Below are 25776 nucleotides of genomic sequence, written 5' to 3'. Positions count from 1 at the left end.
AATTCTCTGCTTTGTGTCTAGGCTCTTCTGTGTGGCTCAGAATGATGGATCAAGCGAGATCAGCATTCACTAACTTGGTAAGATTTTAAGATGTGTTTTCTCTGTCACCAGTTTGCAAGAATCTGAAGCATATTATCTGAGGATAGTTTTCACCCAGTGAGCAAGAAAAAATACCCAAAGTTATCATCAGTTACTCATTTATGTTTGAAGTGGTGGTCTTGAGGTGTAATAGGTCTCACAAAGGAAGGTTATATTCAGTCTTGAGTAGAGTTAATTATGGAAAGTCATGTAAGAAGTTTCAGGGCATAGTGAAGAGATAGTCTGGTAGTTCAGATAAACTAAAGAAAGCACTGGTCAAAATGTCTATCAGTAGACATGATAACAGAAACTCTGAATGAAAAGGCTGAATGAGATGAAGGCCAGTGTATGAACCAGCCCTTTTCTGCTGTTGACAGAACTGGGCATACGGAAGAGTGCTAGGTTGAAAAGGGAACTTCTTTTTCCTTGAGAATGTGCAGCAAGTCATAATAATGGCCCAATAACACCTGACCAAGCTTCCTTTAAATGTCCCAGTTCCCTTTCTTCTCCTTCATAATGCTTTCTTGCTTTTTTTTTTTTAAATCTCAGTTTGGTGGAGAACCATTGTCATATACCAGGTTTAGTCTGGCTCGGCAAGTAGATGGTGATAACAGTCATGTGGAGATGAAATTAGCTGCAGATGAAGAAGAAAATGTTGACAGTAACATGAGGGGTAACCAAACCAGTATCACAAAACCGAAAAGGTTAAATGGATATATCTGCTATGGGATCATTGCTGTAATCATCTTTTTCTTGATTGGTAAGAACAGCCATTCAAAACTTAAAAAAATTCCTTGTCGTCAACTCTAGGAAGTTTGTTCATCCAGCTCAGCAAACATTTATGTAGTGCATTGTGCAAGATAACTAGGAATACAATGATGCCTAAGATTTTACACCTGCCTTTGAGGTTAGCCTGGTGGGAGAAGAGCAACACAAGAATTATTTTAGTGTAATGTGCAAATGTTACACTAGAAATTTTCACAGGATATTTGTAGCATAGATGCTGGACCTGAGGATTCACAGAAAGCTTCTGGGAAGAAAAGTGACCTTTGCTTTGAAAAGCTAACTGTTTAAAATGAAATTATTATATAATAGATTGAATGGTTTAAAATAGACAAAACTGAGATTCATTATTTACTTTCAGATGCCTTACAGTTTAATTAATGCCAGCATTTTCAAGGGATAACTGAAAATATTAACAATTCTTACAGGAACGGAGTACAAATGAAATTCTTTGAGTTCAACTCTGAAACTTTTTATCCTTAGGATTTATGATTGGCTACTTGGGCTATTGTAAACGTGTGGAACCACAAGATGAGTGTGGGAAACGGGCAGCAACACAGCCTTCATGCCCAGAGGAGACAGAAACTTTCGAACCAGAAGAGCAACTCCCTGGAATACCTCGCATATTCTGGGCAGACCTCAAATCAGCATTGTCAGACAGACTGAACGCCATAGACTTTGCCAAGGCCATCAAGTAAGCCTGAGCTGCCTCACAAGTTCAACTTCAGTGCCTAAACAAACACTGTTAGGTGCAATGGAATAAAACAAGGGTGATAGTCTAGAGGAAAAGCTGTTTAGAATAGGCAAGACATTTTCAGTTAAAGGATAGTGAAAGTGAAAGTGTTAGTTGCTCAGTTGTGTCCGACTCTTTGAGACCCCACGGATTGTAGCCCACCAGGCTTCTCTGTCCGTGGAATTCTCAAGGCAAGAATACTGGAGTGGGTAGCCATTCCCTTCTCCAGGGGATCTTCCCAACCCAGGGATCGAACTCCGGTCTCCCGCATTGCAGGCAGATTCTCCTCCCCCACCTTTTTTTTTTTTTTTTTTTTTAAAGAAAATTCATAGGCTCTTGGTCTTTTTGTCATCTGGTTCTTTGTAGGCTGTTGCTTGCTGTCAGACTTTGTTCTTCTCTGATTTTCTATCTCATCCCCCTGTAAGTCATGCTGAACCCTGCTACTATCCTTAAAGGGATCAGTAGCTTTTTTCATCCTCTAGCTCAGGACTTACAGCCCAAGTCTCAAGTATTTCTTGATTTCTTCTTGTTCTTACTCAACCCATACCCTCAGAAGTGTCCTTAAGGTTTCTGTCTTTAGATTTTTCTTTTTTTGGCTGCACTGGGCTTCCTTGCTGCATGCATGGGCTTTCTTTAGTTGCAGTGAGCAAGGGCTGCTCTCTAGTTACAGTGCCCGCTCTTGTTGGGGAACAGTCTCCAGAGCGCAGGCTCAGTGGTTGTGGCGCAGGGGCTTAGCTGACCTACAGCGTGGGGAATCTCCCAGACCAGGGATCAAACTCGTGTCCCCGCCATTGGCAGGTGGATTCTTTACCACTGGACCACCAGGGGAGTCCTTGTCTTTAGATTTTTAAGATCTTTGGACACACATCTAACTCTGTAAAGAACAAATCATCTTTTACCTTTCATTAATCTCGAATAGTTTCAATGGGACAATAATGCTTTTGGTCTTAAATGAGAAATCTTGGCATTTTTACTTCTTCTGGTGAATATTTTTGTGTGTACTCTACACTAGGCATTATGGATAAAGTGAGGGTGAGGCTATAGTCTCAAAAAACTATATATTTAATGTGATGTGTATATTTACAAAGAGTCATGAGAAATCAAAACAAAGAGGAGTTTTGCTTCTGGGATATTCAGAATGCTTCAAGAAGTGAAATTGAAGCTGTATATCTTGAATTCACCAAGACTGTCGTTCATTTCACTTACAGCAGATCTTATGGAAACTACTCATTTCCCCTAAAATTACCCTAAGCAGATATAGAGGGATGAGGCTTTACAGTAGATAAAGAGGTTTAATTCCTTCAAATGTAGATGCTTTTTTTTTTTTCCCCTTCTAAGCTTGTCTCTATCTGGTTAATCCAGAATTTTAGGTCACAGTTATTTTATTGAGTTATGTTTTTAAGACAGCTTTCTTGATACTTGTGTTCAGTGTTTAAGTTAAACTTTAGTTCATTTAACAGTGAGTTTTTTCCCCTCCAGGATGCTGAATGAAGATTCTTATGTCCCACGTGAGGCTGGATCTCAAAAAGATACCAGTTTGGCTTTTTTCATTGAAAATAAATTACATGACTATAAACTCAACAAAGTCTGGCATGATGAACATTTTGTTAAGATTCAGGTTAAAGGCAGGTATGTTGAAAGATACTTCATTTTATAGAATTAGCTATTCTCAGGTGTGCTAATTATTGTCTGACTCTTTGCGACCCCATGGACTGTAGCCCGCCAGGTTTCTCTGTCCATGGAATTCTCCAGGCAAGAATACTGGAATGGGTAGCCACTCCTACCATCTTGCCTGGTAGGATCTTCCCGACCTAGGGATCGAACCTGGGTCCCTGCATTCCAGGTGGACTCTTTACTATCTGAGCCACCAGGGAAGCCCTAATTATAGCAAAGCCCTTCAAAATAAATAATGCATGCCAAATGCTAAATGTATCAAATCCATTTAATTTTTCTCAAAGATACCTTAGCTTCATTTTCCCTTAACTTTTTTTTTTTTTCCCTGCAGTTCTCAAAACTCGGTGTCTATAGTGAGTGCGAGTGGTGACAGCAGTCAGGCGTACTCAGTGGAGAATCCTGAGGGTTACGTGGCGTATAGTAAGGCTGCGACAGTTACTGTGAGTAAGGCAAAGCCATGCATGAGACCTTTTCCCCTGTTGAATAGTTCAAAAACTTAAATTTACTTGTAAAATGTAGCTGGTCATGGGATATTTTTGTTCTCATCCCTCCTATGCCACAGTTAAAATCCTGAGTCCTTAGCTTGGTCGGCAAAGCCCTAAGTAATTCTGCTGCTCTGCTCTTCACTCACTCTGCGGTGGCCACTCACCTCCCTGCTGTTCCTTAAACACTCTAACTCAAACATGCTCCCACCTCAAGGCCTTTCCCTTTGTCTGTCCCACTCCTCCCTTAAATATCAGCATGGCTTCTTTTCTCACATTGCACTGGAGTCTCTTCTCCAGCATTACTTCCCTAGGGAAGTAAGTCTTCTTTGATTATCTTATCAAAAATGGCCTTCCTCCAGTCCCTTCTCCTTATCCTGTAAGTACAGCACCTGACATCATTCACTTGTTTCCACACTAGAATGTAAGCTACACAAAGGGCCAGGGGTTAGTTTCATTTTCTGCTATGTCACAGAGCCTCGGACAGTGCCTGACACATGCTAGTATTTACTGAATGAATCCATGTATCAGACTCACCCTTATGTGGAGGCAGATATAAATAACCATCTTGGCTGGAGTCTGATGTTAGTTTGATGCTTTAATGCTTGATCTTTTAAAATTTAGGCAAATTTGGCCAAACTACTATAGAAGCTGAAAAACAGCTATCTAGATCTATCTAGGTTTTTTAGGTTAAAAACCACATATTTATATGCCAGGGTCTTATCTGAAGACTGTCTTCTGAGCCAAATGAAGTTTTATGGTTCTCTGTTTTCCTGATTGCCTGTGCTGTATCACTTTCACTGGCCACCCACAAGCCAGTGTTTTGGAGGTAGGTAGTGATAGTTTACGGTGAATGATGTCGGATTCATGATCTCTGAAGAAGATTTAGCTTCAGGACCAGGGACCAGGCTTGATCACTCAAGAACTTTTGTGTGGCAGAAGTTTGATGACAGTGAAAAAGGACAGACAAAGCTACTAATATGGGCATCAGAAGGGGCAGAGCACCCCCACTCACTTCTGATACTAGTGGTATCAAGGCCTTATATGTGTTTACCAGACCCACTTCCACAACATACATCTTAAATTAACAAGGTTAGAACTAACAATAGAAAGGTCTTACTAGACCCATTCCCATAACATAAGTCTTAATATAACAGGATAACCAAGATACAGAGCTTAAGGGAAAATGTACCCTTGAACAAGATGAGCTTTGTTGTGTAATCATTAGCTCTGGGAAAAACATTTAATGTGACTAAGACTAAGGAATGTAGAAAAAAAAATTTGTCCTTTTCTCCTCCACAAGAGACCCCTTTCTGCTCCTCGGGGGCCCTAGACTCCTTATCAACCTACCTAAGAATTAATTCTCTCAGTAGGTTATTCTGTTAAAGAATGTGGATAGGATTGGTTCACCTGAATGCTATCTGTTTAGATATTTGGTTGTTAAATGTCAGTTTATAATGTCAGTTCAGTTCATCTGAACTCTGATAGAGTTTAGGAGCATTATGATGACAGCTTACATAGACATCTAAAAATTGATCTCTGCAAGTTTATTTTATTCTAAAACAACTTTTGGATGGATTTATTATCAACTTTCTGTTAATTCTATGTCTTTAGTTATCTGCAGTTCAAGTGTAGGAACTTTATGTAATTGGTTCTGCCTTGGCTAGTCTACAGTGTTTTTATTGATAGATATCTCTTTGCTTAAGCATATTTTATTATCCTTTCTCTTTCCCCAAAATATCTGAAGCAATGTAAATGAACATAAATAGTCAATGTTAGTTAAATGAAGGGTATCATAAGATAATGAAAGATATAAATATTGGAGACCAGAAATCTTGACTTCACTCCTGTTAACCCTGAACATTTTTTAAAAAGAGATTTATGTGGTTGTGCTGGGTCTTAGTTGTGGCATGTGTGATCTAGTTCCCCAATCAGGGATCAAACCCTGGGAGTGCAGAGTGTTAGCCACTGGATCACCAGGGAAGTCCTCTGACCACTTTCGACTTTAGAACTCTCATACTTTTTCTAGGCCTTGGCCTTCTTTTTTTTTCCTCTCTTGGGTTTGACCTGTAAAATATTTGGTGGCAGACTCTGTCATTGTTCTAAGACCATAATGCTCATTGAATCTAATGTCTTTATCCTAGGGTAAACTGGTCTATGCTAATTTTGGCACTAAACAAGACTTTGAGGATTTAAATATGCCTGTGAATGGATCTTTAGTGATTGTAAGAGCTGGAAAAATCACTTTTGCTGAAAAGGTGAGTGTGAGTTGCTAATTTTCTTTGATTCTCAAAACCTTCAGTCTTAAACTCTCATACCTGATAATATAATTTATTAAAATACTCTACAAATCAAATAAGTTCCTGTTTTCTAAAGTTATAGGATACTTCTGAAACTGGCATATCTACTTGGAGTACTTTGCAATAATTGTTTTCCAGTAAAAATGCAGTTATGAGAAATGCTTAAGTGAAAGAGATGTAAATTGTGTCTGTGTAATCAAGTTATATATATATATAAAACCAAGGTTTATGTGTATGTATACACATACACACATACATTCTCTCTCACTCTCTCTCTATATATATAAATGTATATGATTCAGGTATAACTGTGTTTTATAAAAAGGAAAATTAAAAGTCACTTATACAAGGGCTTAGAATGGAAAGACCGTGGTTGTCTTGGATGGGTTTTGATTATTTATATTTTGAATTCTCTTTAAGAGTTAGTTAAGCTTTATTGTGTAGCCACATTGGAGTGGAAGTGTTTTTTACTTTTTAAATTGATGTATAATCCATATACCATAAGATTCACTCTTTAAAGTTTACTGTTCAGTTTTTAGTATATACACAGGTTGTACAGCCACCACCATGATCTAATTCCAGAATATTTTCATTATATCCTAGAGATACTCTATACCATTTTCAGTTACTTCCCATTCTTCCCTCCTTCTAGTCCCTGGCAATCACTAATCTACTCTGTTGCTGTGGATTTGCCTCTTCTGGACAGTTTATATGAGCAGAATCATACAATATTTTGCCTCTCTTGACTGGCTTCTTTTCACTTAGCATAATGTTTTCAAGGTTCATCCATACTGTACCATTAATCAGTACTTCATTTCTTTTTCTGACTGAACAGTATTTGATATAAGGATGTACCACATTTTGCTTGTTTACTTGTCAGTTGACAGACATTTGGGCTGTGTCTACTTTCTGGTTTTATGAATAATGCTCCAATAAACATTCATTTATATGTTTTAGGTGAATAGATATTTCTGATTATCTTGTGTGTCTACCTAGGAGTGAGATTGCTGGGTCATATGGTTCTCTATGTTTAGCTTTTGGAGTATATAACATTTTTGAAATGACAACGTTTTAGAAATGAAAGAAAGATTAGTGGTTGCCAAAAGTTGAGGGTGGAAACAAATGGCAACTGGAAGAATTTTTGTGGTGTTAAAACTAATTGTTTGGTATTTTGATTGATTGTTTAGAACTTAATACACACAAACACATGAATGAGTGCAAGTAAAACTGGGGAAGTTTGAATAATATATGTAGATTGTATTGTGTCAATGTTAGTATTCAGGCTGTTCTGCACACTTTGACTAAAAGAAAACTGGGCAAAGTTTACAGTGAACCCCTGTTATTTCTTAAAACTGCAAATAAATCTACAATTATCTTGTTAAAAATTTCAGTTAATTTCTTTAAAAAAGTTAAATTTTAAGGTAAGTATTTTTTCCTATACTTATTAGCTATTGAAATGTTGGAAGTATTGGTGTAGTCTGCTATAGCCCTTTCTTTGTCTTTCAGTATAAGTTCAGTATGTATTTTTAATTTTTGTTGATTAGATCTTCATTTTCTGAGCTTTATGTGTTTTTCTTTAGGTTGCAAATGCTGAAAGGTTAAATGCAATTGGTGTCTTGATATACATGGACCATAGTAACTTTCCCATTGTTAATGCAAATCTTCCAGTTTTTGGACATGTGAGTTTTTATTTCTTGACTAAATAAGTTATTGGGTTCTCCAAATTGTTGCTGAGTTCTATCTACATTAATAGCAATAGAACTATGCCTTCCTTAAATATTTTTTTTGCCCTTGGAGAATTTTAGCAGTAAGTGAGAAGATGAATTACGTGACTTTGAAACATAATTATTACTTATAGCTAAAAATATTTTACCAATAGTACCTTGAATTAAGAATTTGACATATGCCATATAAAAACAAAAGTCATATATTATAGAGCCACTCAGACTTTCAGACTATAAATGTAGGTTATAGCCTCATACAGAATTTAAATCTTACAGGGATTTCTTGAATAAGTGTGTGAGCTAATTATAATTACTCTTTTGTTTTACTAGGCTCATCTGGGAACAGGTGACCCTTACACACCTGGATTCCCTTCTTTCAATCACACTCAGTTTCCACCATCTCAGTCATCAGGATTGCCCAACATACCTGTCCAAACAATTTCCAGAGCTGGTGCAGAAAAGCTATTTCAGTAAGTTCTTATTTGAAAACCATCTTGCAGGGTCAAGTTTTATGATTAGGAGGAAATAATAATCTGTTGATTTGATAAAATCTTAAAACAATTGGTTGTAATTTCCCACATGTTGGGTGTTTGGGGGATGGTTAGCTGTTAACTTGATGTATATAAAAATGCAATTTTTCCTCTATAAAGTGATTTTAATAGACATTTGATTCATTAAACTTGAAGAGTCCTCGTTCAGTCCACCCAGTGAATTTCTTGTGTAATATTGTTGGCATATCTTCTGCTTGAGTACTTCCTGTGGTTAAAGCATTTTGTTACATATGGCAACATTCAGTTATTGGAGAAGATCTGTTAGAATTTGTATTGGGCTGAAATCTTATTCCCTGGAATATCCATTAGTTCTGGATTTTCTTTTTTAGCAACAGAAGGATTTGTTTCCTTGTCTATAGATTGAATATCCTCTGTTCTCATGACAGTTTCCCAAATGCTTTATAGTCATAATTAGTCCTTCTGGATATCCTCCGTATTGTACTAGTATTCCTGTTTAAAAAAGAAACCAGGCTGGTTAGAGTACACGTCATTAATTTTCATCTTGATCTTGATATATCCCCTGGTAATGGCAGGGAATGTTAGTCTAGTTTCAAACATTCATATGAGCATTTATTTGCTATGTGACATAGAATAAGTTACTCTAACCACATTGGTGATGTTTGACGTAATTGGATAGCTGAAGTGTATTCTACTTAGCAGGATTACTGATATCAAATGAAGAGCCATCTACATGTAAGGACTCATAGTTCAGTCGGTAAAGAATCTGCCTGCAATGCAGGAGACCCGGGTTCAATTCCTGGGTGGGGAAGATCCCCTGGAGAAGGAAATGGTAACCCACTCCAGTATTCTTGCCTGGAGAATCGCATGGACAGAGGAGCCTGGCGGGCTACAGTCCGTGGGGTTGCAAGAGTCAGACACAACTTGGCGACGTAACCACTACTATATATGACCATTAGTAATGTGTCTAAGAGGTTTTTGTAATAGGTGATTCTTTTTGACTAAAACCAAACTTGGAATCAGCTACTTCTTCCTACTACCTGCAAGCCTTTCCTAATCAGTGAAGCCAGCCTCTTATCTTGTTCTTGTGTACTGGGGAGTTAATAATGTTTTGACTTATTATGTAAGTAAGCCCTTTTTGAGCAGTCATTATTGGATAACATATGCGGAATCAGATGGGAGGAGCTCTCTAACCTAACTATAGCAGCATGAGAGTATTCTTTCACAACTGAAATAAGAATTTATACTTGCCTTGTTGGGCTTTCCTTGTGACTCAGCTGGTAAAGAGTCTGCCTGCAATGTGGGAGACCTGGGTTTGATCCCTGGGTTGGGAAGATCCCCTGGAAAGGGAAAGGCTACCCACTCCAGTATTCTGTCCTGGAGAGTTCCATGGACTGTATATGTATAGTCCCTGGGGTCTCAAAGAGTTGGTCGCGACTGAGTGGCTTTCACTTTCACTTGCCTTGTTAGTGGAGAGTTAAGAAACATGAGGATGTATCAATGCACCTTTATAGATAAGAACTTCATTTTTAATCCATCTTGGAGTCTATTTAAAATGTAAATTACAACTATTCTTTGGCAGAAACACATAATCAGGTGGGATAGGTAATTAAAAATTCATTAAACTAGGAAGCAACTCATAATTTTCAAATGATTGCCTATAGATCAGAGTAAAACACAAGTGTTTGGTCACTAGTGAGTAATTTTGTGTGTTCTCTTTATTTGTCCTCTTAACCTCGAAAGTTTCACTGATTTTGTAAACCTAGAGGAAGTTAACAGTAACTCAGAACTCTGATCTCTACTTTCTGCTTCTAGAAATATGGAAGGAGCGTGTCCTCGTAGTTGGGGAACAGACTCTTCATGTAAGCTGGTATCCTCACAGGATAAGAATGTGAAACTTAGCGTGAACAATGTGCTGAAGGAAATAAGAATTTTAAATGTCTTTGGAGTTATTAAGGGCTTTGAAGAACCAGGTAAAGATCCTTGGGGACTTTTTGTTTGGTTTTCCTCACTAAAGATGTGGCCAGAGGGAAGGAGGGCAGGAGAGCTGACTGGGCTTGGTTTCTTGAAATGCTAAACCGTATCTGTCCTAAAGTGAACTAACTGTTCAAGTGTCAGCTTTAATAGGAGGTAATAACAGCCTAGAAAATTGACTTGTTGAACTGACCGTTATGCCTAGGAAATCTCTTTTTAAGTTATTAAATAGACCAGAGGTAAGCAAATTTCTTAAGGGGGCAAATAATAAACATGTTGTAGGCCAAACAGTCTCCATTGCAACTCTCCAACTCTGCCATTGCAGCGTGAACACAGCCATGGACAATATCAGTGAATGGGCACGCAGGCTATAGTTTGCCACTATATCTATTTGCTATCAAATAGTCGTATCATTTGGTAAGGAAAGCCCTTGGACTTCAGTGCTTACTAGACAATTAGCGAGCACAAATAAGTAGGCAGCGAGTAACCTTAATTAGTAATGTAGAAAAAGGAGATTATTATTGTCATATGAATGTTTAATCCCTTGAGTCCTAAGTCAGATCTGAAGTAAGGATCTCTTACCCTTACTACATATACTACATGTTTTACCCTTCTACTAATGTGTTTATTCTAGACTTCACTATTAGAAAACAGTTTAAAAGCTGATTGAATAATTTTTTTTTTTTTTAATTAAGATCGCTATGTTATAGTAGGGGCCCAGAGGGATGCCTGGGGTCCTGGAGCTGCAAAGTCCAGTGTAGGAACAAGTCTGCTATTGACACTTGCCCAGATACTTTCCGATATGGTCTTAAAAGGTAGAGTACAAATTTTGAGAACTTGAACATCTATGTACTGTGCTTCTAAATGTTATAATATGCTTTGCTCATTTTTGCCTATGTTCTTATGATTCGCTTGTGCTGGGCCCTAGGACCCAAAGATTCAAGAATGTGATGGGGGTTTGTATGTGTGGGTGGGTCAGTATATTTGGCAAGTACCATCGGTAAGCCTTTCTTACATAAAATTCCTTAAAGTTTGTTTTATTTATTTATTTTTGGCTGTGCTGGGTCTTCATTGCTGCGCAGGCTTTCTCTGTTTGAGACAAGCGGGGGCTACCCTTTGTTGCAGTGTGTAGGCTTCTTATTGCCGCGGCTTCTCTTGTCGCAAAGCACAGGCTCTCGGACCTGGGACTTCAGTAGCCGCAGCACGTGGGCTCAGTAGTTGCGGCTCCTGGGCTTTAGATTGCAGGCTCGATAGTTGTGGCACATGAGCTTAGCTGCTCTGCAGCCTGTGAGAGCTTCCTAGACCAGAGACTGAACCCAAATCTCCTGCACTGGCAGGCGGATTCCTTACCACGGAGCCACCAGGGAATCCCTAGACCCTGAATTCTTAAGTACAAAGTAGGTTGTCTTTTGTTGTATCTGCTGTATTTGTTGTATCTGTTGTATCTTTTGTTGTATCTGCTGTTGTATCTGTATCACTGGAAAGCATTGTATTGGGCCCTAAATTCTCTTTGACATGTCCAGAATGATACAGCAAATCTAACATGGTCCCTAAGTAATCTGTTTGAAAGCAAGCAGTGTCATACCTCTGTACTATGTTCTATAGTTTGATTATAGAATGATAATATATAAAATATAGACTATCTGATTTGTAAGTATATTATATAGTATATGTTTATGTAAGAAAGGCTCACTTTCAAGCCTTTGTCATATGGTACTTGCCACTCTTTTATATCAACCCACCCATACATGCAAACCCCCATCACAATCTTGAATCTTTGGGTCCTAGGGCAAGTTGCAGTGCTTAACTCATATACAAAAGTAAATTAATGCAGAAAAAGATGTACCCAGGGGAGGGGGAGTAGTGGAGTGGAGGGTAGTGGCCCATAAAAGCCCCAAAGGAGCTAATCATTAATTTCTCTGAAAACTCATTCTTTCCTAAACTTAAATTTGTGAGTTTTAATCCTATCTCAAACATTTGTTTTTAAAGTAATCTGGTATTCTAAGTGACTTCTAGGCAAATTGTTTTCAAAGAAGATACTTCAGTTGTGATTTCAAATAGCTCTTGGTCTGGAAGTTATGGGACTCAAAGAATGGAGTGTAGGATGAGGTCTAGTAAGCTGGTCCCTGCTGTGTACTTAAGGTCTTATTTGCAAATGGTCTACTATTACTTTTAAAATTTATTTCTATTTCTCCTTTTGGTTCTTTTCACTTGGGGCCTCAAAAGGAAAAGAAATAGTTTTGAATCTGTAGTCTGAAGTTTCTGATTGCATCTTAAGTCAGTTACTGACCTGTAACCTTTCCCAAGATAGAACTAACTATTTGTTGTCTTTTAGGTCAGTTTAAACCCAGCAGAAGCATTGTCTTTGCCAGCTGGAGTGGTGGAGACTTTGGAGCTGTTGGTGCCACCGAATGGCTAGAGGTATTATCTATATCTCATCCATACACAGAATGGGCCTCCCACTTGTAATTGCTTAAGCTGTCTTCCAGAAAGCATGCTCTTTTAGATTTGTTTATATCATTTTTTACCTTCATATATTTAGTTTCAATAAAATCTAAACAGAAATCCCTAATGATAGCTCTGTTGGTGATAACTGGATTAATACATACTAGTACATTCGTATTTTTCCTTTTCCAGGGATACCTTTCCTCATTGCATTTAAAGGCTTTCACTTATATTAATCTGGATAAAGCTGTTGTTGGTAAGTGTCTTTTCTTTAGTATCTTTTCATGATAAATTTATAAACTACTTATAAAATAGTAGACGAAAGCTTCCTAAAGCGGCACTTGTTTTTTACAGTCTACATTGGACATAGCTAGATCAAAAGATTGACATAGCTTTCTCTCAAATGATGCATTAAGTTATACGGGTGTGGATTGCCTTTCCTAGAGCAGTGGTTCTTTACGTGGTCCCAGATCAGCAGCATCAGGATCACCTGGGCACTGTGAGAAATGCAAAATTTTAGGCCCCACCCTAGACCTTTTGAACCAGAATCTGGACCATACCATCTAGCAAACTGTTCTAACAAGTGCTCTAGGTGATTATGACGCACTAAAGTTTGAGAACCACTAGTTATCTACTTTGGACCAGGAGGAAATAAACTATACCAATAGAATGGTACTTCTGGAGACTAATTCACAACTTGCTAGATTGTGGCTTCATGGATAGAAATATAAGATGATCAAACTCCTGAAAGAGTCTGGTGTTACTAAAAATACAGATGTAGCCAGTGGATGTAGTGGAGAGTAATGAAATGTCTATTTGGGGAAGAAAAAGGAAGGAGTTACAATTAAACTAAATTTTATTAGTCATTATTGCTATTTTACCTTTGCAACAAAATGTATTGAATATAACAAGCTTGCTATAGCTAACAGATGACTGCCCTAACATGGGTGAACCAAAAAGTTACAGAAATACAAATCATTAACATTAAATATGCAAACTCAAGGATTGAAAGCTTCAATTGAGTGAAATTTGGTGTTTAGCAGTCACTAAAGAGCTTGACTCCTCAACCACTTTTTTGTCTACTTCATAAAGAGTGATAGTTGTTGTATATGCCATTGATCTAGGTTATTGTCCTCCTGTTTGCCTAGTAGTTTTAGCTGTAGAAGTAGCAGTGTGCAAATTGCTTGACTAAAGAAGGAGCAATGTTAAAGTAATCTCTTTGCAGGTACTACCAATTTCAAAGTTTCTGCCAGCCCACTGTTGTATTCACTTATTGAGAAAATCATGAAAGATGTGAGTATATCCTTAATTATGAAAGTGTAATGGAAGTTAGACAAAATAACAGGATGACAAACATTTATATTTAACTGTATAGATGTCTATGAGGGTTGTCTAGAATCAGAATGTTAAGGAAGGTTTAAATGAACTTGAACCATACCTGAGACTTAAATAAGAAGGCCAGATGAATACCCATTGAATAAAAACAGACATGATGAGATACTCATTGAATAAAAACAGACATGTGAATAACTATAGTTTTGAATGAGCAGGGAAAAAGCATATAATATATTGGAGTGATTAAAGCTGGAGATGAATAAGGGTCAAGGAACTTGACCTCGCTCCCATGGGAAACTGGGGAGTTACTACAGGGTCTCCCGGCAGGGTAGTAATGTGTTTGCAGGTTAGGCTGGCAGTAGTATAAAATGTGTTGGAAGGAAGAAACTAGATAGTAGGCAGAACATAAAGGCTAGAAAGGTCTGTTAAAACTGGGTGAAGCCCCCTTTAGAATGTTAAAAAGGAAAACTTTTTTTCTCATAACTAAAAGAACTAATAGCACTAGAAGGAATAACTTCAGAAATTATGGATTGTTTTAACTGTCTTAAAGAAATTTGTTTCAAGAAGATATAATAAAAAATTTAATGCTTTAAATAAATGTTTATAGAGAAAAATGTTAGTGACTAGTCTGAATGAATAAATCCAGAAAGGTTCATTTTAATCATAATTTATTTTACAGGTGAAACATCCAGTTACTGGGTTGTCTCTGTATCGGGACAGCAACTGGATCAGCAAAGTGTAAGTTGAGAAAGGTGAATGAATAGCAAACAGGAAAGCAGGGTCACTCAATAAATAGCACCTACTATATCCATTAGAGGTTTAAACATAACCTAGCATTGAGTTTACCTGTACCTGGAGAGATTCAGTTTAAGAATTTATTGAGGGTAGGATAGGGGTGCATGTAGCATAGTCTGTTCTTTAGAAAACTTTCTAAAGACCTTTTTGGCTCTTCTTGCAGGAAGAAATTTTCTTTGGATAATGCTGCTTTCCCCTTCCTTTCATATTCTGGCATCCCAGCAGTCTCCTTCTGTTTTTGTGAGGTAAGTCTGAAGAATGCTACAGCATTATATCTTAGATCTTCTTTGGTCAGTTTTGAGACCAAGTTTCCTAGAATGCTTAGTATGTATTGAGAAATTATATATGTGCAGTTACTGCAGTCTTCCTTATTGTCCGTCTTAACATAGAATTTTAATCCCAACTTAGTTAGCATTTGAGTTTATTTGCTAAAACTCCTTCAGTTATACATGATGACTTTTAGTAACAAGGCTGTCTATTGGACAGTGCAAGTATAGAATATTTCCTTCAGACAAAGTTCTACTGGATAATGCTGTTCTTGATGCCTGTTGAAATATGATTGTAGATGTTTGTCCCGAGATGTTAGTTAGTCTCTTAGGCAGGGATTATAGATAAAAGCACACACACACACACAAAAAGGCGAGCTTTTTAAGGGATAGAACTTTGAACTGACCAAGGTGTTGGAAAACCAAGATTGGCTTGGTACAAGAGCCAATTAGAAGAGACTGAAAACCAGGCAGACTAAAAATGATGAAGGCCTCTGTGTTGGAGTTGAAAAACCAGCTCTGTAGCAGGTTCTTCCAAGGTATGAAGAGATCCCAGAGTTCGTACAGGGGTTCAGGGTAGAAACTGTTGACTTTGGCATCAAATTGTTGACCCAGTAGAGGCCAGGTCCTTACTAGACTTGTTCCCACTGGGTGTTTTAGCCTGGGATTAGGACAGAAAAGAGGAAGTGATGCAAGATGTGGATTTAGAGATTAACATAGCTGGAATTCCCCTAACCTTCTGCTAGATCAACAGTATGAATGGTATTGAAATATTAGGTCATGATGTCTATTTAGTACCCTGCGAAGAACTGAGTGTCAGGTTCCAGGGTTGAGGACATTTATGAATGATTTCTGTTGACCTTCAGAAGTCTTTTTTTTTAAAGCTGTTCAGAGGTATAGGTAATACCTATAGAAATAACACACATACTTGTACAGATAAGTATGTAACACACACAGATAAGCATGTACAGTCTGAAAGTTAAGGACTGAGGTCAAACCAAAGGATTGCCAATGAGATTGTCACCAAGGACAGTGGTAGAGTTGAAGAAATAGACTAAAGTTGTCCAGTGAAAGCAGAGAGTTCTTGTGAGTGTTGAACAGTCTCGTCAGAAAGGTAGCATGAGTGGATGAATGCTGCATGATGAGAAAGAAGGTACATTTTTGGCTAAAAGTAACACTTTATATTGAAAGTACGTTTCAGGCATGCTCTCCTCTTCCCTCATGCCAGACTTCTCAGGGAAACAAGAACAAGGATACAACCTGTTCTGGCTACGAATCCGTTCAGGCTCTGTGATGTGATAGAACAGGGATTCAGTACAGCTTAGGAGAAAGTAAAATCATTCCAGGAGTAGGTTAGGTTCAGAGGAACAAGCAAAAGCAGTATCTTCTTAAAGTAGTGGATAGGAGATAAAGTTGGAGTAGGACTATATTAGAAGCCAAGGAAGAATTATAGTTACTGTTACCTTGATGGGGGGATACTAGAATGCGAGCCCTAGTCTTATAACAGACCTTTGTTCTCCAGGACACAGATTACCCTTATCTGGGCACCCCCATGGACACCTATGAGACACTGGGCGGAGAAGTCCCTCAGTTGAACAGAGTGGCGCGGGCAGCAGCGGAAGTGGCCGGTCAGCTTGTGATTAAACTTACCCATGATGTTGAGCTGAACCTGAACTATGAGATGTATAATGACGAAATACTTCAGTTTGTGAAGGAAATGAACCTATTCAGAGCAGACATAAGAGTAAGCACTAATTAAATCAGGTTCCTACTGGTAAAGTATCAAACAGTTTGAAGAATACTGTTTAGCTATTCCTGGGGAGCAGGACAGGTAGCCAAAGTATGTTTTAAAGTGCACTGAAGTATAATTTTGCATTGAATCCGTAACTCACTTGAGAGGAAGCTCAGAGACTGCAGTACATAGGACAGACCACAGCAGGTGTTTCAGAATCTACAACAGTGTTATTTCATTCATCTGAAACAATTCTCATTCATGTATTCCTAGCACCCCATAAAGAGGCTGGGTGTAAACCATATGAAGATCTCAACTATGAACTTTTGAGTTTGGGCCACAATACTTTTCAGAGATCACATGGGTGGAGAGTGGGTTTATTTAGTGTTGATCCTTTGTGTCGAATATTTAAACTTTTGATAAAACCAAATTAATATTAATGGGTGGCTTTTATAGTACCAGATGTCAATTCAACAGATCCCATAAATAAAGTAAATCACTGATAACCGAATCTTAATTATAAGGATTGGCTTTCTTGAAACTTGAAATTAATTCTAACTGATCAGAAACTGGGACGTAAGAATGGATAATAGTACTATTTGCTGAGCTTAAATATGAGTACATTACTTAGTTTATAGAGCCTGGAACCTTCTATACAGGATGCTTGTATCTAGCTGACTTGAGCTCGTTTGTGAGTCTCACCCCCTTTTATCAGAATCATTTCAGTTAATACACATAAATTTGAAAGGTATGTAGAATAACACCCTTAGAAATATAATGTCTAATAGTGACTTTCATGTCTTTCTGTCTCAGGATATGGGTCTGAATATGCAGTGGCTGTATTCTGCTCGTGGAGACTTCTTCCGTGCTACATCTAGACTAACAACGGATTATAAGAATGCTGAGAAAACAGACAGATCTGTGATGAGGGAAATCAATGACCGTATCATGAAAGTATGTAATCCTTAGAAAAGGAGAAATTCAAGTTTGTTCATTTCTAATTGGTAACTCTTGTGTTTCTAAAAAGTAGAATTCTAGGAGCCTGGAATCCTTTCCCACTTTAGAATTCAGCACAAATTTTAAAAAGATCTAAAGCTGGTATATCTAAACTGAAAATACAGAAGACATTTGACCTAATATTAGTTTTTTTAGACTTAAAACCATTTTAAAGGAAGGATCATTAATGATTTTCATCTGTCATTTTCTCTATATTTCTGTTTAATTCAGCCCTTAGCTGTTTTATTATAGTGGAAACTTATAAAGCTTCCGTATGTAGGCTCCAACCAAAAAACAAACAAAAAGCAACCCAGTGCAGTTAGAGTTTACAAAGGAATTGACAGCTTTCCTTACAGTTTTAACATTAGTAGCTTGGTTTTTGACATTCTTAAAATTCAGGGAAATTTAAACATTGAAGTGAGAGAATGATAGTTGTTTTACTATCAGATCATTTGCTCACGACAAACGTTGTAGCATGTGTAAGGTCTGTGTTTTGTTTTCGTAGGTGGAATATCACTTCCTCTCACCCTATGTATCTCCAAGAGAGTTTCCTTTCCGACACATCTTCTGGGGCGCTGGCTCTCACACTCTGTCAGCTTTACTGGAGCACCTGAAGCTGCGTAAGAAAAATAGTGATGCTTTTAATCAAACACTGTTGGAAAACCAGTTGGCTCTAGCAACTTGGACTATTCAGGGAGCTGCAAATGCCCTCTCTGGGGACATTTGGGACATTGACAATGAATTTTAAATGTGACACCCATAACTTATACGAAAACATCAGGGTAGTGTGGTTTCTAGACTTGTATTGGTTATGCTAAATTTTCAGTAGGGCTAAAAAACTAATATTAAAATTCTACCCAATCTTGGTACTACTAGATGGTGGTCTTTAGGCAGCAACTTTTAATACAGGGTAGGTACTTGCATTTCAAGTTAAATTGAATAATTTTAAAAAATGTTCACAATAGAATATTTTCTCTGATTATCTCTAGAATTTTTAGTGCTTTGTAATGGTAACTGCCTCTTTCCTGTCATAGTTCTGAAAAAGTCAGAACCAGTTATTTGAACTATTGGTCTAAATCCTGAGGACGTGAGCTGGTTATCTTTAGAGCTGGAGGAAGGTGATAGGTGGTGGCTTAGAGTGATCCTCCATCTTCATTTGATGCTAGACAGACACCAGGCTGTAAGGCTTTACTCTCCATGTGGGGTCTCTGTCTTCTGTAAGGATTTAGCTGGTTTCCACCTCTGAAAGTGGAACAGTTCACTTTCAGAAGACATGGGACATGTTTTCTTGCCAGTGAGGTCTGAAATAGAGGGCCTTCAGCTACATAAAATGAGCTTCAACTGTTTATCACAGGAGTAAGGCCTTAATGTGGCAACCTCAAGATTATCTATGAAAAGAGGAGACCAGAAAGCCAAAGACCTAGTATATTTTCTTTTCCTCTGTCCCTTGTCCCATAAACCTTCGTTAGTTTTTTGTTTTCACTTATTCCAAGGTATTTTGAAAGAGAATCAGGTTTTAGGTATTTAATTTCAAACTCAGTTCGTCAGACTTTAGAGAACACACTGCCAAATTTTGGCCAAAGTGTTAATTTTTTGGAAAAGCTTCCTGTCATTTTGGCACTGAGATATTTATTGTTTATTTATCAGTGACAGAGTTCACTATAAATGGTGGTTTGTGTTTTTTTTTATAGAAGATAATTATCGGAAGCAGTGCCTTCCATAATTATGACAGTTATACTGTCGTTTTTTTTTTTTTTTAAATAAAAGCAGCATCTGCTAATAAAACCCAACAGATACTGGAAGTTTTGCACTTGTGGTCAACACTTAAGGGTGTTAGAAAACAACCACAATCCAAATAAAATTATAAAGCTCAGTCTTGAGAATTAAATTTAATTAGTGGTTGCTAATCAAGTTAAACTTCTATTTAGCTAACCAGATTAAAAATGGCAGTTCTTCTAAATGCAGTGAATTGTGACCAAGTTATAAGTTAATGTCACTTAAAAGCTGTGATTGTATTCATAAATGGAAAACTTTACAGTTCAATTTATCCAAGATGTAACTTCAATTTGAATTTTGCAAAATTTCCAGTACCTTTGTCACAAACCTAACTAACATTATCGGGAGCAGTGTCTTCCATAATGTATAAAGAACATGGTAGTTTTTGCCTACCACAGTGTCTATATCGGAGACAGTGATCTCCATATGTTACACTAAGGGTGTACGTAATTATCGGGAACAGTGTTTCCCATAATTTTCTTCATGCAATGACATCTTCAAAGCTTGAAGATCGTTAGTATCTAACATGTATTCCCAACTCCCTATAATTCTGTTTTAGTTTTAGTTGCAGAAACATTTTGTGGTCATTAAGCATTTGGTGGATAACTTCAACCACTGTAAAAATAAACTTCCTTCCTTCAGAGTTCTTTGTTTTTAAACCTAATGTTGTATTTTGTTATATCTGTGGTTTCTCCAGGTCTTCTGTTAGGCAGGATAGTAGCATACATTTATAATGTTTGCTCTTGTCAAATGAATTTAACTTTATCCCCTTATTTGCATGTTATCTCATAAACTTCGTTCACACAAGTTTGAATCCAGAATTAACCTTTTAGCTTAAAGCAGTAGAAACTTGTACAAGAGTTTGAGGGGGAGGGGGGACTGCAGGGTAGGGGGATGTAAAGTTTGCTGAAGGGTCTTTGATCACGTCTCCCCAACCATTAGTATTTGGTGGTTATAAGTTAAATGTAGACATGAACAAGTAAGTTTGAGACCACATCTGTTAGGACTTTATTTTCTACTCAGCCATTTTTATTTTAAACCTGATAATCAGCTGTTTGTTCTAAGGCAGTTCAATACTTACTGTCACCTAAAAAAAAGTTCATAGGGTAATCTTAAAATTCTTAAACTTAGTGTCATTTATGTAAATTAAAATAGATCTAGTAATACAGCCTCACTGATTTGTTTGACTATTCAGTCTGTTTCAGTCTTCCAGTGTTTTATCTTGAACTGATACTTAGTGTAAGTAAAAAGGTCAGAGTTGGGATTCCTGGTTTGAGTATCATGCTTTGTCATTTTAATGAAAGTTCAGTGACTTCAAGGCATATTATGAATAACAGATATACATTTTACAGCAGTAAATTTCTTCAGAAAATTTTTCTGTAGTTAGGTTTAAGTTATTTACAATCAAACAAGTCATTATGTGGTAAGGGGCTTAATATTCCTGAAAGAAATGGATATCTGACTAATGCCAACCAGCTGGTCAGATTTTTTTCTGGTTTTAGATGTCACATGTATTTTGAAGGTAGAAGGATAAAATGAGTGAGCTTTGTCATGATTCACTATTCTAGAACTTGCATGACCTTTATTGTGTTTCCTCTGGAATGTTCTTGAAATTTTAGTTTACTAAAGATAGCTTATTAGACTTGCCAACTTACTGCTCAGCTGTATCTTTGTGAACAAGTGATATGCCCTTACAATTGTATACAGTCTGGTATGTGCAACAATATGGAGATTCCGATTTAAATAAAATGCTTGAACACTGAGTTGTCATTTTTAATAGATTTCACTTAGGTTCCCAGTAAAACTGAGCGGAAAGTACAGAGTTCCCATATATTCCCTGCCTGCACACCACCCCCATCCCAGTTTCTCTGACTATCAATATCCTAGGAGTGTCCCACCCCCACCAAGTACATTTGTTACAATCAGTGAATCTATCTTGACACATCATTATCCTCCAGAGTCCATAGTTTACATTAGGATTCACTTTTGGTGGTTTACATTCTATGGGTTTGGACAAATGTATAATGATGAATGTATCATAGTAAATGCTGCTGCCCTGAATATCCTGTTCTGCCTCTTCAGCTTCCCTTCCCGGTAACCCCTGGCAACCACTGATAATTTTTAGTGTCTCCATAGTTTTGTCTATTTCAGAATGGCATGTATTGGGTTGGCCAAAAAGTTCATTCAGGTTTTTCCATTACATCTTAGGGAATCATACAGTTCATTCAATGTAGCTTTTTCAGATTGGCTTATTTCAGTTAGTAATATGCATTTAAGTTTCCTCTATGTCTTTTCATAGCTTGATAGCTTGTTTACTTTTAGTGCTGAATAATATTCCATTGTCTGGTGTAACAGTTTATTTCTCCATTCACCTACCAAAGAACATCTTTGTTGCTTCAAATTTTGGCAATTACGAATAAAGACGTGTACAGGTGTTTATGTGGACATTAAGTTTTCAGTTCATTTGGGTAAATACCAAGGAATGCAATTGCTGGATCATATGGTAAGAGTATCTTTTTGTAAGAAACTTCTAAAATGTCTTCCCAAGTTACTGTACCATTTTGCACTCCCACTAGCAGAGAATGAGAGTTCCTGTTATGTCACATCCTAGGCAGCATTTGGTGGTGTCAAGTGTTTTGGATTTTGGCCATTCTAGTAGGTGTGTAGTGGTGTTTCATTTTAATTTGTAATTCCCCAATGACAAGATGTTGAGCATCTTTTCATGTTTTCATTTACCAAGTGTTTATCTTTGAAGTGTCTATTCAGATCTTTTACTCCTATTTTAAGCAGGTTGTCTGTTCTCTTATTGAGTTTTAAGATTTTTTTTTTTTTGGTATATTTTAGATAACAGTCCTTTATTAGATATGAGTTTTACAAATATTTTTTCCCCAGTTTGTGGTTGTCTTTTCATTCTCTTGAAAGTACCTTTGCGGAGCAAAAGTTTTTAATTTTAATGACGTCCAGCTTAATCAATTATTTCTTTCATGTATCATCAAACCCATCTAGATTTTCCCCTATATTATCTTCTAGGAGTTTTATAGTTTTCCATATAAAGGATTTTTGATATATGGTTTGTTCATTTTTTTGCATGTGGATGCATGTGGATGTCCAATTGGTCATTGGTTTTCATTAAGGACACTCTTAACAGGTTACATCATTTGCAAGTATTCCCATTCTGTAGGTTGTCTTTTTGTTTTAGATTAATTTTCAAATATATACAAACAACTCATACAACTCAAAATCAAACAAACAACCCAATCCAAAAAAATGCACAGAAGATCTAAATAGACATTTCTCTGAATAAGACATACAGATGGCCAAAAGGCACATGAAATGATAGTCAACATCGCTAATTATTAGAGAAATGCAACTCAAAAGTACAATGGGGTATCACCTCACATCAGTCAGAATGGTCATCATCAAAAAGTCTACAAATAATAAATGCTGGAGAGGGTATGAAGAAAAGGGAACCCTCTTAGACTGTTGGTGGGAATGTAAATTGGTGCAGCCACTGGAGAATACTACAAAGGTTCTTTTAAAAACTAAAAACAGGTACCATATGATCCAGCAATTCTACTTCTGGGCATGTATCCAGAAAAAAAAATGCAATTTAAAATGCACCCCAGTGTTCATAGCCACACTAATTATAGTAGCCAAGACATGGAAGCAACTTACATGTCCATCAACAGATGAATGGATAAAGAGGTGGTATATATACAATGGAACATTACTCACCTGTTAAAAAGAGTGCCATTTGCAGCAACATGGGTGAACCTGGAGGTTATCATACTAAGTGAAGTCAGTTAGAAAGACAAATATATGATATCACTTATACATGGAATCATAAAAAGGATACAAATGAACTTATTTACAAAGCAAACAGACTTATAGACATAGAAAACAAATTTACAGTATCCACAGGGGAAAGATGGGGGAGGGATAAATTAGTTTGGGATTAACACAACTATATAAAATAGATAATCAACAAGGACCTATTGTAGAGCACAGGGAACTCCACTTAATAGTCTATAATAACCTATAAGGGAAAAGAATCTGAGAAAGAATGGATTTAATGTATAACAATCACTTTGTTATATACCTGAAACATCAACACAGTAAATCAACTACAATGTGAAATGAAGATTAGAGGTGCCATGTGGAAAAAGATTGATAAAATGATTTCATATGAATTGTTACATGGAAAAAAAGTATAACCAAATTATAAGGTAACTGGCAAAAAATATTTTCTTCATACATAAAAGGCTTCCTTAATACCTAAAGATACATAACACGTTTTTTTTTTTTAATTTATTTATTTTTCAGTGGGTTTTGTCATACATTGATATGAATCAGCCATAGAGTTACACGTATTCCCCATCCCGATCCCCCCTCCCACCTCCCTCTCCACCCGACTCCTCTGGGTCCTCCCAGTGCACCAGGCCCGAGCACTTGACTCATGCATCCCACCTGGGCTGGTGATCTGCTTCACCATAGATAATATACATGCTGTTCTTTCGAAACATCCCACCCTCACCTTCTCCCACAGAGTTCAAAAGTCTGTTCTGTACTTCTGTGTCTCTTTTTCTGTTTTGCATATAGGGTTATCGTTACCATCTTTCTAAATTCCATATATATGTTATAACACGTTTTTGATGTAGCATCATTCCTGCAGCCCTTTCTCTTTTCAGTACTTGTTGCCCTGTTTCCCATTCCATTTTCCCTGCTTTTCAAAGTAAGTGCTCACACCAAGGACCAGGAACTTTGTCAGCTCAAAGTGTGTTTGACTATTATTCATGCAGGCTACTAGTGCTTAGGGAAAAAGTATGTGAGGGTATGTTTATGCATGTATGAGTTGGAAGGTAAGAAAGGAGGCATGAGGGTCTAACCTGTTCCCATGCTAGAACTCAGCCCTAGCCTTCCTTGATATCCAGTTGGTCCCCTCAACTAATTCCATAATCCCCAACCAAGCACATAGAAACTGGCCCATATTTAATTTCTATATGTAAATTCCCAGAACTCACTAAATATTTTCACTCTCTTCTGTTTCAGCAGCTTGGCTTTGGCATGGCATATAGGCACATGCTAGAGAGGCAAGAGTCTTGGGAAAAGGAATTAGTAGACCAGGAGCCCTGAGTTTGTATCTAGGTCATGGAAATTCTAATCCAGTCACTACCCGTAAATTGCTGGATGTCCTTGGGTAATCCGTTATACTTCTCAGACTGCAGTTTCCCCACTTCTAAATGCAGGGGTTAGGCCTGATGTTCTCTAAGAGCCTTTCTAACTTTAACATAAAATCTGTCTTCCACTGAGAATGTATGCTTCCTTTCTCAAATTCAGATTTGATTCTATCCTTTTAGGGTACCTTTACAATCCTTTCTTACCCATCCAATAGCTCAGATGTGCTTCTGATGAGACTTAATCTGTCCTTATCTTGGAGACATTCTTCAAACACTTATGCAAGTGCTCCAGATCTCCCCAACTAGTGTTCCCATTGGTTTAACCATCTGATCACCTCCTTTCAGGCTTTGATATTGAGGTGTCTTGGAGGACTAAACTAATATTCCAGAAACTTGTCTTTTTACTATAAATAAGCCGACCAACAGCATATACAAAAGTAAATACAAAATGGATTAAAGACCTAAATGATGTAAGACCAGGTATTATTAATATAAAACTCCTAGAGGAAAACACAGGCAGAACAACACTGTTTGACATAAATCACAATATATTTTTTGGATCCCTCTCCTGAAGTAAAGGAAATAAAAGCAAAAATAAATGGGACCTACTTAAACTTAGAAGTTTTTGCTCATCAAAGAAAACCAACAACAAAACAAAAAGGCAATCTACTGAATGAGAGAAAATACTTACAAATGATATGACCAATAAGATTAATATCCAACATTATTAACAGCTCATACAACTCAACATCAAAAAAACAAACAACGTGGTTTAAAAGTGAGCAGAACTGAATAGACATTATTCCAAAGAGGAAAGGCAGATGGCCAATAGGCACATGGAAAGATAATCATTGTTGTTAATAATCAGGGAAATGCAAATCAAAACCACAGTGAAACATCACCTCACACCTGTCAGAATGGCCATCATTAAAAAGAACACAAATAAGAAATGTTGGCAAAGATGTAGAGAAAAGGGAACCCGTACACTACTGATGGG

General features: G+C 37.2%; 1 protein-coding gene across 5 annotated transcripts in view; it reads left to right on the top strand.

Moving 5' to 3' along the window:
- The window catches only part of TFRC (transferrin receptor), a 137027-nt gene extending 115662 nt beyond the window's left edge, over positions 1-21365 (top strand). For all 5 annotated transcript variants that reach the window (XM_065942367.1, XM_065942369.1, XM_065942368.1 and 2 more), the window contains 18 exons: positions 22-77; positions 628-838; positions 1345-1555; positions 3074-3223; positions 3600-3708; positions 5895-6008; positions 7631-7729; positions 8105-8244; positions 10099-10256; positions 10953-11072; positions 12593-12678; positions 12895-12958; positions 13928-13995; positions 14717-14775; positions 14996-15077; positions 16621-16842; positions 17644-17784; positions 18332-21365. In XM_065942367.1, the coding sequence (XP_065798439.1) occupies positions 22-77; positions 628-838; positions 1345-1555; positions 3074-3223; positions 3600-3708; positions 5895-6008; positions 7631-7729; positions 8105-8244; positions 10099-10256; positions 10953-11072; positions 12593-12678; positions 12895-12958; positions 13928-13995; positions 14717-14775; positions 14996-15077; positions 16621-16842; positions 17644-17784; positions 18332-18574 (2333 nt within the window). In that variant the 3' untranslated portion in view covers positions 18575-21365. The remainder of the gene's footprint in view (positions 1-21; positions 78-627; positions 839-1344; positions 1556-3073; positions 3224-3599; positions 3709-5894; positions 6009-7630; positions 7730-8104; positions 8245-10098; positions 10257-10952; positions 11073-12592; positions 12679-12894; positions 12959-13927; positions 13996-14716; positions 14776-14995; positions 15078-16620; positions 16843-17643; positions 17785-18331) is intronic.
- The last annotated feature ends 4411 nt before the right edge of the window (positions 21366-25776 follow it).

The sequence above is a fragment of the Muntiacus reevesi genome, chromosome 8 (assembly GCF_963930625.1).
Source record: "Muntiacus reevesi chromosome 8, mMunRee1.1, whole genome shotgun sequence".
Lineage (NCBI taxonomy): Eukaryota > Metazoa > Chordata > Mammalia > Artiodactyla > Cervidae > Muntiacus > Muntiacus reevesi.
Note: the sequence above shows the minus strand (reverse complement) of the source record. Positions and strands in the feature narration are given on the sequence as shown.